At 44.8% G+C, this 17973-nt stretch overlaps 1 protein-coding gene across 3 annotated transcripts in view; it reads right to left on the bottom strand.

Annotated features, from left to right (window-relative positions):
• The window catches only part of LOC135941358 (max dimerization protein 1-like), a 39339-nt gene that overhangs the window by 16085 nt on the left and 5281 nt on the right, over positions 1-17973 (bottom strand). For 2 of the 3 annotated variants that reach the window (XM_065486844.1, XM_065486843.1), the window contains exons 2-4: positions 17764-17857; positions 17482-17511; positions 2355-2469 (exon numbers count right to left, since the gene is read on the bottom strand). In XM_065486844.1, coding sequence (XP_065342916.1) covers positions 2355-2469; positions 17482-17511; positions 17764-17825 — 207 coding nt within the window. In that variant the 5' untranslated portion in view covers positions 17826-17857. Of the gene's footprint in view, positions 1-2354; positions 2470-17481; positions 17512-17763; positions 17858-17973 lie in introns of those variants that run through there. The other variant, XR_010574979.1, reaches the window with a different exon arrangement.

The raw sequence follows: 17973 nt of genomic DNA, 5'->3' as shown, positions 1-17973 counted from the left end.
TGGGAAGCAAGGCTATATATCTTCTGTCAGCTAAATATTTTGGCCGTTTCTCTTCATATTTAAAAGGGAGAAAAAATATCGTATTTCCCCCAAGATCTCAAGTGCGCGTTGAGTGACTGGAGACTACACAAACGGAGCAGAAATGGAACCGACCTTTGAAAGTAAACACAAGTATTATATACGCTTCGGTCGCTTTGTCAGGCTGCTCTTCTATTATTTATTTCTATAGTTTTAAATTGAATAACGTGGTGATCATAAAAAAGATCCAATGGTCGATCGAAAGAAATGAAGTCAATAGTCTGATAAGAGTATTTTTGATAAGATTGAAAACCTTATTCACCAATCATAAAACTTGACCTAGGCTTCAAAGCAGATTTCTCCAAATGCTTTGGGAACATTATTTGAAGGGTTCCTTTACCTGCTCTCCCCAGCAGGTCGTAAAAATCGAACGGCGGAGCAATTAATCAATAATAAATGTTTGTGAATTCACGGCTGCTCACGACGCATAAATAAAAACAAATGGAGAAGAATAAATTCCCAGCGGAGGGCAGCAGAGTAATAATTATTAACGATGCTCAGCTGATAATAATAATACAAGATGGGAACAGGAAGGGACGGAAAACAAACGCTCGAAAGAATGCATGTAAATAATATTTCTCTCCCGAATAATTATCACTCTGGGTCAGTCCGAGATCACGCTGCGTTGATATAGTGCATTCCATGAAAATATATTCATTTTTCGCGTCCGCGCTGAGAGAGCAAGCAGCGTGAAGCGAGAAATGAGTCCGGATTTCTTCCGCGAACTTGCTAAGTGCAATTTTGACCTTTTAAAACTTTATATTGGCGCTAACGAGAATCGCCGTAATTACACAATTTATTGGGGGGAAAGAGCGATTTTACTGCTTCCGAGCTAATTGGGCCCTCTCGCGCGGGCCAAATCTTTTTTTGGTTTATTTCGGAGCCGGGAGCAGCGCGCGGGGCAATTTAATTCCATCTATATGGCAATAATTCTCCAGCAGCAGCAGCAGCTCGGAGTCAGTCAGCCGGTTGCCAAGAGAGTTTCTTGTGCGCACGACCAACGAGCAACACAGTAGCAGGCACAGCCAGGTCAGACACAAACGTACGCAACGCCGCGCACCAGCACCACGGAGCAAAAGCTACCACACAACTATCGTCATTATCCGCCCAGGCTGACACAAAGACGACAAGAGAGCCACCACTAGTCGCAATTTATTTTATAAACATGAAATATATAAGGGAAAGATGTTATTTTTGAGAGCCAAATATTTTATATTTTCTTTCATATATTAAGAATTTTTAAAGTTTAAGTGGTTTTTACTTATAGCGTTAAGATTAATTTTAAAAATGGCAGATCAATTTGTTATGAATTTAGCAACCCTAGTAAAATTTGTCTATACACCATGTGGCGGTCCCCCGCCACTTACTGGCGAATATTCTCCCGAATCGGTAAGGGTCGGTGTAACTGTGCGATAAGCGCGTTACCTGCACTGCCCCTTCAACCTCGCGCGACGATAATAACTGTAACAGACCCGGACCCGTGTAATAATTTTTTTTTTTAGAACAATTAATTATTTAATGTGCAATATCTGTAATTATGATTAATTTGTATTAATACAGTCTTGTACCACAACTAACTTTTAGACGATTAATAAAAGACGATTGAAAAGTAAAAAGACGTTTTTTTCCATTGTGGCTCCTCGACAACACAATATGGAAAATGAAAAAGACAAACAGGCAACAATAAAAATCAAGACTATCGTTTTCTACTTCCGTTAAAAATTAATTTGTTAATGCAAGCTTGTATACATAATAGGTATACTTACTTCAAATGGCATATTATATATGATTAACTTCAAAGCCGAATTTATCAGAAATTTACTCCGTATCCTGGACCACTTAAAATTTTTTGGTTGATATTTTAGTAAAAGTATTTAATCCTGAATTATGAAGCATAGACTCACAGTAAAGAGAAGCATTATTAAGTCAGAAAACATAGCACATCTACCCTTCTTGCAAACCGGAGTCGTAAGTGTGGCTCATTTCATGGCCACTTTATTACATTTCTTATACCCCACGTGACCACATCAGGGCGCATTTGTTGCTCGGGGCCAGAATGATTTAAACAGAAAATTCGCAACTCCCAATTTTTTATCCACAACTTGGCAAGACTCCAAAGTTCTCAGCATAGAACAAATCGCACGTATTACTTAGCGTTCCGGCGCAATGAGGGCGCCCGTCGGCTGAACCGCGCAAAAAGAGCGCGGAGAGATCCTGTTTGGCTGCGGCTCGGCGCCGCCAGATGACAAATTGATTCGAGCAATATGCACACGTACCTTGATGAAGCGCTTCGCCTTGGTCAGCAGGCCAAGGGTCGTGTGTCGGGACGCTTCAGGTCCCAGGGGCACCATGCCCTTGAGTTTCTCCAGGCACGTCCGTAAATGCGCCCGCCTGGAACAAATTAACAACAAATTGGTCAACTATTTGCACAACGATTGGTGTCAACAAGCTTCAAACTTCTTGGTTGTTGGGAGAATTATTTTAGGTTTGAACACCCGCCCGAGGAAAACTGCGTAGCACGGTCAATTTTCGTGCGGCAGCAGCTGTAATGATTCTCCGAGATGGGAACATACATATATAACAACTATACTATTCCCCTGCCTAGGAGGATGATGATGATGACTCGGCGGGAATCGAATTTGTTCCTAGACGGCCCGGCCTTGGGTTTTTATTATTTTTCTTTTCATTTTCCTAATGCTGCTCTGCACCGATTTTATTTCGCCAGATATTTTTCGAGTTTTCTCGTCGAGCAGCAGCGTAATTGCTCGACTCCATCCATCGGGCGGCGCGGAGCCGCGAGAGATGATAAAAATACACGCGGCTTGTATAGTGCGACGTGGCAACGCCGCTCGCTAATAACAACCACTACTCCAGCGTCGTAGTCGTTGGATGTATTTATTTCTCTTTTTTTATTTGTGCCCGTTCGCTGGTCAGGAGCACGCAGCCAGCCAGCTCTTTTGCTCAGGCTGGCTGTATTATGCTGATGGAAAACACAGCGGAGAGACGCCGACTCATTCGCCTAGACCCACCCTACCGCGGCCCTTCTTGCGCCCTTCTTTCGCTCTTTTTTCACTCCTCCTGCCTGCTGCACACATAGCACACGTGCATCGATCCAGCATCGTCAGACGACACTTTCCCGGCTAAAGCTGATCAAAATGTCAAACTTGTATCGGTGACATTCGCGGCATTGACAGATCGGACCTTTCTGCCGTGACTTTTAGATGACATTTTTCTCCGCAATCTGGTTCTGATTCCAACAAAATTGTCAGGTTGTGGTTGTAATAGAGGGTTGAAAAATTCAAGTTTAGGCGCAGTATGGACATTTTTGTATTATAGTTTGCTTGACAACATAAAAACTAGAAAAATAATACAAAATTTAGTATTATCTTGAGAAGGAAACAATACAACGCCTGATAAATTCTTATACCGACTTCGCAAGGAACAAACATAAGAATGAAAATATAAATTTAAAATAACGAATAAAAGACTTTTTCTACATTTCAAGAAAGTTTCCATCGACTCTTGAAAAATATTTTATAAATAAAACAAACCAATTAAAAAACTAACCCCCCTTTATGAAAATTTTAAGCTTTAGGTAACAATATGGCTGGTTAAAAAACGGACGTGTGGTAGAAAAAGCCAGAAATTTGCGTTTGGGGGAAAACGTGTGTGGCAGAAAAATGCTATGGAGGCGCATTATATGAGCTGGTCGGTGCGCAGTTGGTTGCGATTTCGCAAGAAGTTTGCAAGCAGCGAGAGCGAGTATCATTTTACTCACGTCCTTGTCGTAGGACTGTTACCGCCGCCGGTATATAATATAATACGCGCGAATAATATGATGTCAGCATATAGTGTATTATATTTTACTCCGCGGCTACTTTTTCTTGTTTAAACGTAACACGACTCCGGACGTCCCCTTTGGTTTTTCCGACCCAAACACGGAGCCCAAACTCTCTGAAGGGATAATTAAATTTAAGTTAACGCATGCGGATAAAGAATTATATGGAATTAGAGCCTTTTAGAGGTCTTCTCAGAAAGCAGTGCCGAGTCGCCAATCAGCCGAAATTCGGTAATATGCGGGCTAATTGCTCTCGTCTCAGTTGCAGGAGGAAGAATATCGCGCGAGCCAAGGTTTTGCCAGGAATCGTCGTGAGAAAAGCCACACGAGTGGCACGCACGACGACCCAAAACTCGCAATTCCGCGCGTTTTACTGCTTTTTCCTAACACACAGCATTACTCGAGCCGAACCACAAATTTCCTCCACTTTTTCCGCTGAAGCAGCCCTATTTTTTTGGCTGATTTTTTTCTTCGGTGTTAATTGCGGTTTTCCCAGCGGACAAGCTTCAAGACAGATTTAAATGGAGGAAGAGCAAAACATTCCGCCTTATGTCTGGAAATGATGCCAAAAAATTATTAAAATTTTCAATGAATCCTGCTACAGAAACGCACCCGCTCATGAAATTTCTAGACCTTGCTCAAAAATGCACCCCCTCGACGAGAAGGGGCCGGGAAAGATGCCGGTAGAAAAAGTTAATAATTTCGTTGGTTGGTTGGTTGGTTGGTCGGCGAGCGTGAAACGCGATTAGCTTGCTTGGAGTAGAGAAGAAGTGAGTGTGTTACGTCTCGTCCATTAGCGTGCCAACTTAAAATTCAGCACTGCGCGTAATCCGCGGCGAATAATGCATCACGTTTGACGAGCAGGGGTACGTTGTTTGGTCCACCCCCACCGAACACGGACGGGATGGTTTCCGCTCGCACCCCGAGGGAGCCGAATGCTGCATGGGAAACACGACGGCGTCACTCGGATTTTCAAAATTGTCTCGAGTGATCGCCGTTTCTTTTCAAATTATATTAAGCTTAAGGGAGAAATAATAATCCTCTGTACTGTGTTTTTCAATTTGAAAGGTCGAGGAGAAAAATGTCCGAAAAGTCCGTCTGGAAGGCGCAGACTGCGCTGCTCATTAATTCATGCAGACGAGCGAGCGAGAGAGCCGTGAGTGAGTGGCGGGCTTTGTTCTTGTGCAGCAGCGGCCTTCGAGGGCCTCCATCCATCCACTCAGTGTGCGCGCGTCTTTGTGTTTGCAGCACCGAGAGAGTGTATGTACTACACTCTGCTCCTACAATTTGAAACACACGTACACCTCGATTCAACCAGGTATACATGCAAGAAAGAGACTGCTGGTACCAGCAAAAAATTCGGCTGAGAATTTTTATTCACTTGCGTTTTTCAGAATTTTTTCTTCAGGCTCTCCACAAATAAAAACGCGCCCCCCTTTGTTTTAATAATATTTTTTTCAGTCTAAACAAAGAAAGGGGAAAGGATATTGCTCTATTTAGTTGTTACAAGCTGAGAGAAAAGTGCAAGCGCGCTTTGAGCTTTGAACCACAATTCCTTTCACCCTTTCTCTTTTCATTTGCAATACAAAATTAATCCGTTATTCTCAATTTAATATTTTACCCACAATCCGAATTTTACTTTCACATCGACGGCGTGTTCATTTACTTTGCCATGCGTACCCCGGCCGAGGGGGTGGTTTTTCCATGCATCTTTCTCTCGTGGCGGCGGCAGCTGCGAAAGCGTGGCGCGCGCACAAACCTTCCCCCGCTAACGCTCGGCGTGCTGGCTTGGGTCCGTTGGCTCGTTCGGACCGCTCAGCTCGGGGTGTGCAAAAAGCAAACTAGATCTGCCGTGTGTATGTATTCATAATCAACCCCCTCGTGGCACCCGCGACTCTCTGTGTGTCGGCAACAACGCGGACACGCGTCTCCATTCAGCAGCTGCAACCCTACCCTCTCTAAAACCATTTTCAGCATCCCGCCGAATGAAAGCAGGAAAAAGCAGGCTGGCTTTGGCTGATGGAATTAATATATTCCGACTCCGATTCAGATGGAAATCACACCAAACGTGTTTTATTCAGAAGCTTTACCTGTTAATTTTGAAAACAAACCAGTTTTTTTAATCTATTTTATTTACTTAAGTGATTTAATATTTAAGTTCCTTCGGATTTTGGCGCCAAAGCACGTTAAAAGCAACCACCTTAAAAGTTAACGAATCAAGTGTTCAAAATCAGAAGGGGGCGTTAACTTCTGTCAGCCCAAAACACCGCCCGATTTGCCGTTTTTCGGCCCACATTACATTATCCCATATTAAGCAAAAACTAGTTAGGAGCTCCATCCGTCGACAAAAGAGGAAAAAATAATTCATTGCGGATTCCAAAACGGGGAACACACGCATATTTGCACTTTTCCCAAGCGCGGCCGTGAAAGAGGGATAGGCGATCGAGAGAGCAAAAGGCAGAGAGCATCAAAATGTCGTTGCACTCGCCGCCTAAAACAGCAACGATGCGTAGAGAAAGCTAAACTAGCTTCTGCTTCGTGCGTTGCCTCTCTCGCGAATCCGCGCCGGCAATCCAAGAAAGGAAGATAAACGCACGCTCGTCCTCTCTGCGTGTAATTACGCTCGGCCAGGTATCACACACACAACTCACGAGCAGAGGCGATGTTTGGCCCGGCCGCCACACGCGAAACAATGCCTCATTTGCATGCCCGTTTCGCCGCGCGCACTAAATTCGGGCAATAAAAGTCGGCGAATATAACGCAAGTGCTCTTTGTGCGCCAGCATGTTCAGTTCGCCGCGAGATTCATTTTCCTGTTCTTCAATCAGCTAACTTTTGTTCGTCCCAAACACCCATCAAACTTTTTGTCAACGCACGTTCTCTAAGAGGCAACTTCAGGCGTAAATGGCCTGGAAGAGACGCCATGCTGGATTCTCTTACACATTGTTGACAATACACAAATATAAAAATCCTCATCGTCAGCAACTCCAATGAAAACGAGTTGCGTTATGGTTTACAATGCCCGGCCAGCATTAGAATGAGTTCAAAAAAATTGACGTCCTTCAAAAGCTACTTTTTTCCTCATCTATATAGTAGCTCTCTAAAATCTACATTTTTTGCATGGTTGGCTATCAAAATCTCCGCTTGAAACAGCTGAAACCCGATGTAATATTTATATAAATCGTCACTAAACTCCGAAAAATCCTTTTCGGTGCAAAATTCATAAATACTAACCCCTTAATAAGAATTCAGTTAGAGCCAAAATTGACCCAAGTGTAGCTCTGAAATAATTTTAGAGAAAAGTGGCTGCAAAGTTAGCATAATATGATTTCCAAATATGGTGCGGAATCTCCATATACTTAATATAATCTTATTTTAAAACAAATAAGAGTTTTCACAAAGTGTTGAGTTCAAAGACAAGAGATTTTTGTAGAAAAATTGGCAAAACTTGTACTTTACTGCAGGAAGTCCTCTAGCTTTGTAGATGGAGCACATATCCGGGAAAAATTCATAGAATTATTTAAGAAATCAACTCGCGCGCTTTATAACTACAATGTAGGCAACAATTTAAAATATTTTCAATTATTGCTGGCATATTCTGCGACACTGAATTGCAAATTGAAATCAATCAACATAAAAATTCATCAAATTCCAAACAATGTGCCCGGCCCGCAGTCTGAAGGGAAACGCCTTCTAGTCAACAACGATATAACGTTGTTGACTATATATGTATATGTATAGCGGTCGTTCTTGCAATTTCTTTATTTTCTTCGAATAGATGTGCAACAATGTGTTCCTTAAGTTGCTTGGCCGTCTGCTGCAGCGGTACGTGCAGGTTTTTAATTTTCGCAAGCGTCCAAAATGAATTAAAGAGTGTGCATAAACACACAGAGGGCGGGCGGGCGGGCGGGAGTTTCACAAGTGCACGTCCGATAACATTCGAGCTGCTTGACAGACGGCCAAGTTCCGAAACGCCGCGCTGACGTCAGCCGCGCAACTTTCGACACAGCACTGCGAGCACGCATTCGCTGCTGAGAAACAAATTTTGAAACTCGCGTAGTGTGTTTCAAATATTCTCAGCTGCGCTGGATGTGCCGGCGTACGTTGACCTCATTCAAATCGCAGTTTTGACCCCGCCATCTCCTGCGATTTTCCATCAATTCGGCCGTTGCGCCTGGCGCGTTCTCTTATTGTTTCGCACTATTTTCGACGGTGCTTCTGCTTTGGCTTGGGTGTTGCAACTCGACGAGTGGGCCGAGCCAACTCTCTCTGCGAAAGCTAAAATTACGCTCTCAGTGCTTGCATTTTTTCGCTTGCAAAATCCGCAGCGGCGCCCGAATTACCAATTTCATCGGCAGATCATATGTGCCGAGTCAGCGCTCGCTGGCTGGCTCGCATTTGGCGCCAAATGAAACGAACGGGCGGCCCCCTCTTCTTCCTTGGCAGCGATTTTTATATTATTTCGTCTCCCTTCGCCACAGACTTTGCGCAATTCGGCAAAAATTGCCTCCGAGGGTGAATTACGAAGATTTAATCGCTGTACAGCACAATTTTCACCGCCAAGGAAGACGCCAATTACGCGAAAGTAAAAATCTGCGCGGCCTTGCCGAGCTCTCAAATGACTGGCCTCATGTGTCATATATTTCCAGTCAAATTCCGACCTCCAGCAATCGGAATGGATAGATATATGCCCGATCCAGAGTAATTAGCGATAAGCATTCCAGGCGAAGAGGTCACGGAGCATGGAAAAGGAAGGAAAGGTATCGCGTTGCATCTCTACGATGCCAGATTAAGAACAATTGCGAGCTGCTTTTAATTACACACTCGCTTATGCGTGTGTGTGGAACGCATCTCGCGCGAGACGAGCAAAATTTCAATGGAATTCTCAGCCCGTCGAGCAGTTGACGCGCGTTCTTATCTCTCTCGCAGAGCTCTTTGAAAAAGCGGGCGCAAACAAGTGCTTGGAAAGCAATTAGCGCGATTGCGCTGGCACCAGGGAAATTTTCGTGTGGAAAACGAGCGAATTTTAATCTGGCATAAGTGCTGCTCCTCAAAATTCGCACTTTATAATTAATGTGGACCGCATCGTTTCACCTCAGGCAGCCCAGAATTATAGGATTTCTTCAAATCAACCACGGACTTGTCCCCAAGAGGAAAATTAATAAAACTGTTGCCTCAAAGTAGACTTTCCTAGAGCGCTTTTTTAACAGGACTGAATAAAACCAGCAAATCTTGAAATCCGGAGATGAACGTTTACGGGCGACTTATTTATTTGCTGGCAACACAATAGGGCTCTTCATCCCGGAGAGCGCATAGAAGAGAATCAATTCAGCAACAGCAGCAGCTCGCTTTAATGTACAATTTCCTCGGCAAACCGGTCCTAATAAAAAAGACATAAAAAACGCGGCGAGCGCGCAATTCCTGCGATTACGAAAAAATGATCGCCCGACCCGATGTATCCCCCGAAGTCGAAAAAGAATAAGAAAAACAATCATTTGTCGTGTGTCACCCCGGAATGTTTTCTGTTTATATAGGAAAAAAAGAAACGGCGCCGCAAATGAAATCTCCCCCGAAAAACAGCGCGTTTATCGCGCGCAGCAATCAATTTATTAGGCGGGGAAAAATAAAATGCAGCAGCTCTTGACGCCGACCGCCACACCGATTCGATCCCCTGCAGCCGTTGCACGAGGAAGTGACGTCATCCTAATTTAAGGGTGCAACCGTTCCTCCCTCTCCAACCGGCATCGTGGCCGAATTATGTGATAAAGCAGCTTAATAAAACAATTTAATTTCTCTATATATTAGGAAATTTCGGGCTATGATTTTTAGAAAAACTTAAAAAATGTCTTGCAGACTGGCAAAAAGAGTATCTTCAGACTTTGGAAACTTTTTTATTATTTATACCCAAATATTTTTAGTATGTACAAAAATAACAATAACAAATATAGAAATCCCTGGGCAAGAGTAGGGAATTTACTCAGATCTAGAATTTTTTTTAAAAAATTCGAGCTGTCCTTTATTTTTATACAACAGCTTGGCAGCAGGTGAAACAAAAACGGCGGTTTTTCACTCGCTCGCTAGCGTTTCAAACCGTGTCGCGCTAGATCAGAAAAGATAGATGGTATCGCTGCAACAGCCGCACCGCTAATTAGCCCGATGAATAGTTAATCAGAGTCAGCTGGGCCGATCCGCCTGTGTCGGCAGGCCGGCCGGTCATGGGCCAGAAAGCTTGTTTTCCAGCGCCACCCTCGACACTCGCCATCGCCGCCGAGGGAGCTCTATTGATCAGGCCTGGCTGCGCGCCGCCCCGGCCGACGACCGCCGCTATCGAGCTCACTACTACCCCGTGCCAAGCATAACGCAGCCACCGCCGCCGAGCACATGGTCGGCCAAATAATAAACACGCCATGTGCACGCACAGTCCACTCGCGCGCTTTCCAAACTTTTATCGTTCGCGCTTTCCGTTCTTATCTAACTGGCACGACAAGAGACATATTCTGACTTGTATGTAGGTTTTGTTAAATTAAAACGGTCTCGCCTGTGAAAAATTCAATAGCTGTTTTATGTGTTTAAAAACCTATAGCTGAAAGACCTGTGTTTGAACTTATTATTAGGAATAAATATCTGTATGAATAAATTTCAGTGGTCCAGCAGGACCGTGCAGAGATAATTGTTCTGGAAAGTGTCTTCTGTTTATCGGGTCTGAGTTCTTAAGTCCGCGCTGTTCAATGCGGTGAAAGGGGAAATTCTCATATCGCTTTTGCTTATCATTCGTTTATCTCCACATTGCTATTGGAAAGGCCGACAATAGAACGGATTTTGTGGCTTTGTCTGCAGTTTTCGAAATTGCTTTTCCCTTACTTATTCCAAATTTTTGCAATCTCTTTAGGGTCAAGATCAGAAATTCGCGTGTGTGCCTGTTTTTATCGGCGTGCATGCGATGAAGTCGTGCTGGAGCAGATTAGAGCGGCTTTGTGTGTGCCATAATTTAGCGCAAACACATGAGCACTGAGAGCTTTCGGAAAAATAAAGTACTTTGTGTGCCTTTCCGCCTTTCCATATTCTTCGCGTGATAAACTTGAATTAGAGCGCCTCGCGGGTTAAATATGGAAATATGCGTGTGTACGTGCACATTGCAGAGTTCACCGACTCTGACAGGGAAAGGCGCGCGCATATACAAAAATATCGGAATTGGGAAAAAGTAAACAAGAGGAGGCGAATAATTAATGGGGAGCATGCGGTGTTATCGGCGCCGGGTCGGCCTTGCTTGGTGCTATCGCCGCGTTGGCATAGGTCGAGGAGGCGTGGACCGCGCCGATTCTGTACTGCTCTCTTCTCTCTTGCTTATACCAATCCACATGCACAACGTTGACAAACAAACAAACACACATCACGCCATGGTGGGCCTCACACTCACTGGATCAATATACAGCCCTCGGACTACTACTGTGTGCGTTAGCTCACAAACTTTTGCACTTGGCGGCTAATTTCAGAACTTGATGTGCATTTCTCCAACCAATAGAGGAATGATATTATAAATTAATTTTGAGGATTCGCTCGAGATGTTTTTATTAAAAACAATATCACCCATTTTAGGTCGATTTCTATTTTTTTAAATATTGGTTTGTTATTTGTTGTTGGAAACCATAGGGGCACGATCAAAAATAAAAACACTTCTTGAAACGACAATATTTTTTAGAGCCATTCGAAAGATAATAATTCATTCTGAACTCGCAACAAATTTCGAAACGGTCGAGCGCCGTTTTTTTTCTGCAGACGTACACGATTACAACGAGGCCGTTTAAAAGCCAATCGTATCAAATTGGGTACAAGAACGAGTGCGCCGTATGTGCAAACAATTGCGGATGACTAACGCGCGCGTAAGATATAGAAAACGATCGGGCAAGTAGTCGTCGCTGTCTTTGTCGCCACTTGCAAAAGAATAAATAAGCGCGTGAGTCAATCCACGAGCTCTCACTTATCGCTGGGCACAAGTATGCAAATGTTTCTTGAAAATAACAAGTAAGTGCTGTGCAGAGAGTAACCGAGCCCCGCGTGGTACTCGTGCCCGCTCTTTTCGAATGCGTTCATTTGCCCAATTGAGAGTCTGTCACTCATCATCGTCGATGGGAATATATTTGCCAAATTACCGCGAGCAAAGTGTGCCCCGGAAGATACAGAAAAAAAATAATAAAACACAGCCAGCGACAACGGCTCGCGGCGCAAGTTGAAGGTCAAATAAAAGTGACGCTCTCCTCTGTTTCCAGTGCACTCAAAGCGTTTAAAATGCACCGCCGTGATGCCTTAAAGATAAGATTTAACCCGCAGAAAGAAGAGAGTTCAAAATTTCTTCTTTCAAAGCTTTTCAAAAGAGCATGTTCTCTAGATTTGGTGTACTGATTCCCTTTTTTGAGATTGTGAGGAGGAGTAAGCGGGTAGCGGGGAAAACAGGGAATCAATGAGGAACCCTCTTTGAATTATTTGACGAAACTTGAGGTATCAAAAAATCCGAGATGTAGCATCATCCATATATAGCCTCCAGCTATTCCGCTCTTGCACCTGCGCTCTCTACAAAAGCAGTTAGGTTAGAGCTGCTTTTCAGTAAGCACAAAAGTGTCCAACAAGGCACGAAACGGTCAAAGGCTATAATATTCTTTCAAATATATAAGGATTTTATGGATACTTTAAGAATGACCAAATTTCAATAGCACTTTCAACCGTTTCATATGGCTAAAGGTTCTAAACACGCGGTGCATCGTCAGGAATTTTTTTTCCACCTTTAAAAGAGAGCCTGCAGCACTCTGTGCACCGCAGCAACCGAGATGCATACACATAATTATTGGCGCCCATTGTTATTATGTGAGACTCGCACATGAGATGATGAGAAAGGGCCTCTTATGCTCATTTATCCGCGTGCATGCATCCAGTCGGGCCGACAGACCGACCAAACCAAACGACCGAGCGACGTGGGCGTGAGATGGATGAGATGTTCTATCTCCATTGTTCACTGCGTGATCAAGAATAATCTCCGAACCGTGCTTCTCCCTCTATCTCCGGTCCAAGAGTTTAGTTTCACGCTCTGACCGTTGAAATCCAACTCTCTTCTTCAGAGAAAACCTTTTGACCCGGCATTAGTTCGATTCCTCTTCAAAACAAAAGACTGAGTGAGCATCAAGCCTGCGAGTGAACGATCCCATTCGAAATTTCATTTTTCCTGCTCTTGCCAAGTAATATTTTGACAGCTGACCACCAGAGGCGCTTTAAGTAAATTTCCTGCAGAGCCTCAAACAAAGCCAGGTGATGCGAATTGTTAATATAATATGAATATAGAACAAATGCAATCGTGTACACATGTGACTGACGTGTTAAGTGCTCAATGCTCTAGGCTCCAGGCAACGACGTTCAAAAATTCGGGTCGTGTGTTGCAGCATAGACACGTACACACACACGACGAAAGTCGATTGCGGGTCACGGCATCGGCAAAAGGTGTGTGTGCGTTGCATTATTACGGCCGAGAGGAGGCGGCGAGGTCATTCCCCCCGAAAAGCAGTCACTTTCGCACACGAACAGCTGCTCTCGCACTGACAAAAGTGCAGTATGGATCGCAGACCGTTAGTAGCGCGCACGCCTACAGCCAAACATGGCTCCTTTTCGCGTCTAGCGAGCGCGAATTGGCCGGCGTGTGCCTCATTATCATCGGTTTGACTCTCGTTTCCTTCCTTTGTCGGTCATTGAGAACGGCAACTTGCAAAAATTCAAACGCCTGCACGGAAGTTGCGTACGCGGTTCATCCTCTAACGACAAGACATGTCGCGTATATAGGAAATAGGAAAGCTGGTTGCAAATAAATTAAGTGAGCGAAGAGTTGAATTTTTAAGGATTTATTTATATAATGAGTGTGTTCAAGTACAAAATTTGATTTAAAATTTAAGGTGGTAGAATGAAGCTTACATTATAATCTTACCCGCTTGCAATGTCTGGACTGCACAAAGATGAAAAATTTCCGCTTCGAACTAAGGTTTTTTCTAAATTTTAATTTTTACATTATATTATAAACTAAAAAATTTAGCTTATCTTTACAACCAACTCAAAATTCAAACGAATAGCTTCAAACAAGCTATGGTTACAGTTCCCGATTCCCTATTCATAATCTATCTTCTTGAATGAACACGGTATAAGTAGAAAAATGTTTGTCAAGAATGACGGAGCAGACGTGATATTGGAACCTGTGCTGTTAGGTGGTTTGTTCGAGGGGTGCCTCTCTCTCTCTCTCCAGGTTCGAAATCCAAAACTCGTCGGCCCTCGTTTTCTCGCTCGCTTGCTGGCGTTACGTCACTCGCCCTCTTCGCACCCCAATCCACCCGAGCGTCCGTCCATCCATCCATCTATCCCCCTGACTATGTTGATGGATATTTGTGACTCTCCCCTACGCTAAAGCCAAAGTCGCTGCATCTATCTCCCTCTCCCAACAACGATTCTGTTGAGTTTGCCTCAACGACACATCGCTTTTCTAATCAATATTCCCATCTCGATTGTCGGAAAGAGAGACAAAAAGAAATTATGTCCTCGCCAACTGACGGAAAAATACTGTTGGGAGGGGTCGCAGCAATTGACTCGCAAAGACGCGAAACGCAACGACTTTAGAGCTGAAAAAGTCCAGTGAGAATGAAAGTGTTGCGTCGGAGGCCTGAGGACGACTCTTTTCGAGTGACTGCCTCTCAAGCTGCATATGACGGTTGCGTCCATAAAAAATTTCAAGACACGCCCGCGTGTGATACGGAGGAAATTATCGTGCCCATTGTGTTTTCTTGCTAGCAACACAATGCTGCACCTGATTGTGAGAGAAGAAGACGAAGCAGCGAGAGCGAGCTGGGAAGGGAATATAAAAGTGCACGTTTACTAAACGCATTCCGGCTTACCACCCCCAAACCGGCCTGACCCTACGCAACGCCAAGACAAATCGTATTATTTCTGTGTTCTGTGTCCAACTCTCTTGAACAACATACACATCAAAAATAATTACCGGACAAGAGTATCTTCCCTGGCAAGCCGATCATTGGCATCTTTGGACCGTTTGCAAGCTGTGCTGAGTTGAAAAACATTTTTGTTGCGGACGATATTTTCGCAGGTAAGGGTTACTCGGGCATGAATGGACGATTATTGGTGGCAGCCAGCAGATCGAGTTGCCGCAGCAGTTGTTGGTTTGTTTGGCCAGCGACGCAGATGGAATGGAAACCACGTGTTAGGAGAGACACATGGCCTGGCTGCTGCTGGTCGCTCGAGTGAGTGTGTGTCACATGAGCCATCTGCCTGCACTCGCTTGCTGCTGCATACGGGGCCGAAATAATGTGCACAGGGGCCAGACTCGAATTTCAACATCCCTTCAGGCAGGCAGGCTGGCTGGCTGGCGGATGATAACCGCGTGAATAGCGGCGCATTTCCCAAAAAGCGGACTTGCTTTTTTTATCGCGGGAGGAACACAGCAGCGGCACAATGCACCGCGATAACGCCATTTATTATTAAAGCGGTGTGACTCAAGAGCTGATTGCGACTAGCTCACGTCAGCAGCCCTACTTTGTGTGTGGCCAATGGTTCGTAAACGACCCTTTTTGCCAGGCCCGAAAAAGCAAAGTGACCCTAATCTCGGGACTTGGAGTTCCCCCCGCTCCGTAAAGCAAAAAAGAAAGACCTGAATTTTCGGCTCCAAGCTCACTAGAAAAATTCAGAACTTGCCGGGCGGAGAGAAAGAGAACTTTTATCTAATCTCGCGAGCTTTTAATACACTAATAATGGCTCACACAAACACACACGTACATATTTTTGTGCGCGGCTCGGCGTTATCAGGCTCCGAAATGAGGTGACTCGAAGCAATTGCTTTAATTGTTTTCGGCGGCGTTATCACGCAGCGCGCACCAGTTGAATTGTTTATAGTACGCTGTGCATGAAAAATGGATCGGTCGGTGGTGCGAGTGGCCGCACTGAATCAAATATAATATAGCCACGCAGCACAGCGAGATGCATTCGGCTGATTAAACATTCTCTCTCACTCGACGAATATGCTCGCGAGTCACGTGAAGCCCGCGCGATAAGAGCGAGAGAGCAGACGAACTGGAGCCGCGGCGGCCACAGGGCAAAAAAATTCGCTCATTGCATCTCTCGTTAGCTGGCGGCTGCACGGCGGGCGGGGGGAGGGAGAACGCCGGAATATCAGGGTGGCACCCGCGTCTGATGAGCAGCGCATTTTGTTATTCATACGGCGCGAGAGAGAGTGAGAGAGCGTTTTATTGCCGCTTTTACGACGCCCGAGCGAACGACGAACGGCCGCGCGTTGCTTTTTGACGTTAATGTGCAGCAGCAAGGGTGTTCCTCGCTCGTCCGATCCTGTTTGCAATCGAATATCTGTTCCTACATTTATTGTGACCGAACAAGTCTTTTGGAAAATGCTAACGGAAGCGTCTGTTGCAGCCTGCAGACATTGCATCAGCATATCCGCACTTTGTTCTGGTATATAATCATTTTTAAAAGGGAGGGAAATAATTCAATTTGGTCTGGATAAAAAATATAAATAGATTTTGTATTATTTCATAAACGGTAAAAACAGGATTTGACCCATTTTGTCAGAACAACAATTTTTGACTTTAGTGGATACGTCGATTTAACGCTCGCACCATAAAACAAAGTGCTGTCGTAAGTGTTTACTTTATTCTGAACGTTTTGAACTTTCCAGAGCTCGTTATCATTCTAAAATTCATAACAAAATACTTTACTGCGCAGCGTGGCCGTATTCTCTCGTTTGCCTTTGTTTTGTTTTCCCGACTGTGTCGCCGGAATGGACGATTATTTCCATGTGACACAAGCATTAAATAAAAATTAAATCGGGAAGCGCGAGCCGGCGGACTGCGTGTCGCTTGCTGGCGGCGGCGAGAGCATTTTCAATGTCAAGGGCAACGCGTGGCCTGGCCGCGTCGTGTCTGCTCTCTGTGTTGAGGCAGCCGAGCTAGCGGAAAAACGCCGAAATCCCGGCATCGGCGCCAAATTCGGCGGGTGAATTCGGTGTTGGGCTCGGCCTAGCAACAGCCGCGGTTGGGCGCTCGACCCACGGAGTTGGCTCGAGGTCGCGCTACTCACACACACACACACTCACGCCGGCCGACGGCAGGCAGCAGCGCGGCTGCCTCCCAACAATCGATAATCACAACAACAATGGCGACGGGCAAGCGCAGCGTGTGTGCCCACCGATCGATGCCGATTATTATTTTTGAGCCCAACCACTCGATGGAGAAAAATTTCATTGATCGGCTGACTAAAGTGGAGCAAAAATGTATTAAGTAAAAATGCTTTCGCTGCTGATGCGCGAACGTGTTATTATTGAGTTTCGAGCGAAGCCACTTGTTCGCGAAACAAGTGCACAATATATGATCCGATGTGTCGAGCGACCGGCGATAAGCAGCGTCTCGCGTATAGCGCAACAATCGCGCGCGGCCGCGGCAACAATGGGCGCGGTACGTGACAACGGCCACGCGTCTCGTACTATAGACAATAAAAAGACTTTTTCTGCAGACTCACCTATTCTTCTCCAGCTCGTTGTGGGTCGTCCTGAAAGAGCACATCAGCGTTAGATAGTGTCTTCCCGAGATCCGAGGGAGAAATTGTCTCCAAAAAATAATTTAAATCTTGACTATTACTAAAAAGTCAGAAATCATTAAATTACATAACTTTCTTATGCTTGCTGGATAAGTCCAGATATTTTTTCCTAGGTTTTAATGTCTGTGAATATATTTTTAAATTTATTTTGGACGGCCGGTAAACTCGTTTCCTATATATATAATTTGCGGTTTTGCGTCTTACCTGTTCCCCAGGCTCTTCTTATTTTTCTGCCTCTTGTGTGTGCTTCGCAGGTCGTCGGGCATTGGCTCGGTTGTCGCGTATCCATGTTCGGCTTCTGCAACACGAGCAATACACGCGGAGTCAGCTTGCTTCCTGCACCAAAATCAAGGGAAACGCGCAAAGGTGGGGTAGGTGGCTCATAAAATATAGTTGAAAACGTGTGACACGCCG

Source organism: Cloeon dipterum, chromosome 3 (assembly GCF_949628265.1).
Source record: "Cloeon dipterum chromosome 3, ieCloDipt1.1, whole genome shotgun sequence".
NCBI classification, from domain to species: Eukaryota; Metazoa; Arthropoda; class Insecta; order Ephemeroptera; family Baetidae; genus Cloeon; species Cloeon dipterum.
Note: the sequence above shows the minus strand (reverse complement) of the source record. Positions and strands in the feature narration are given on the sequence as shown.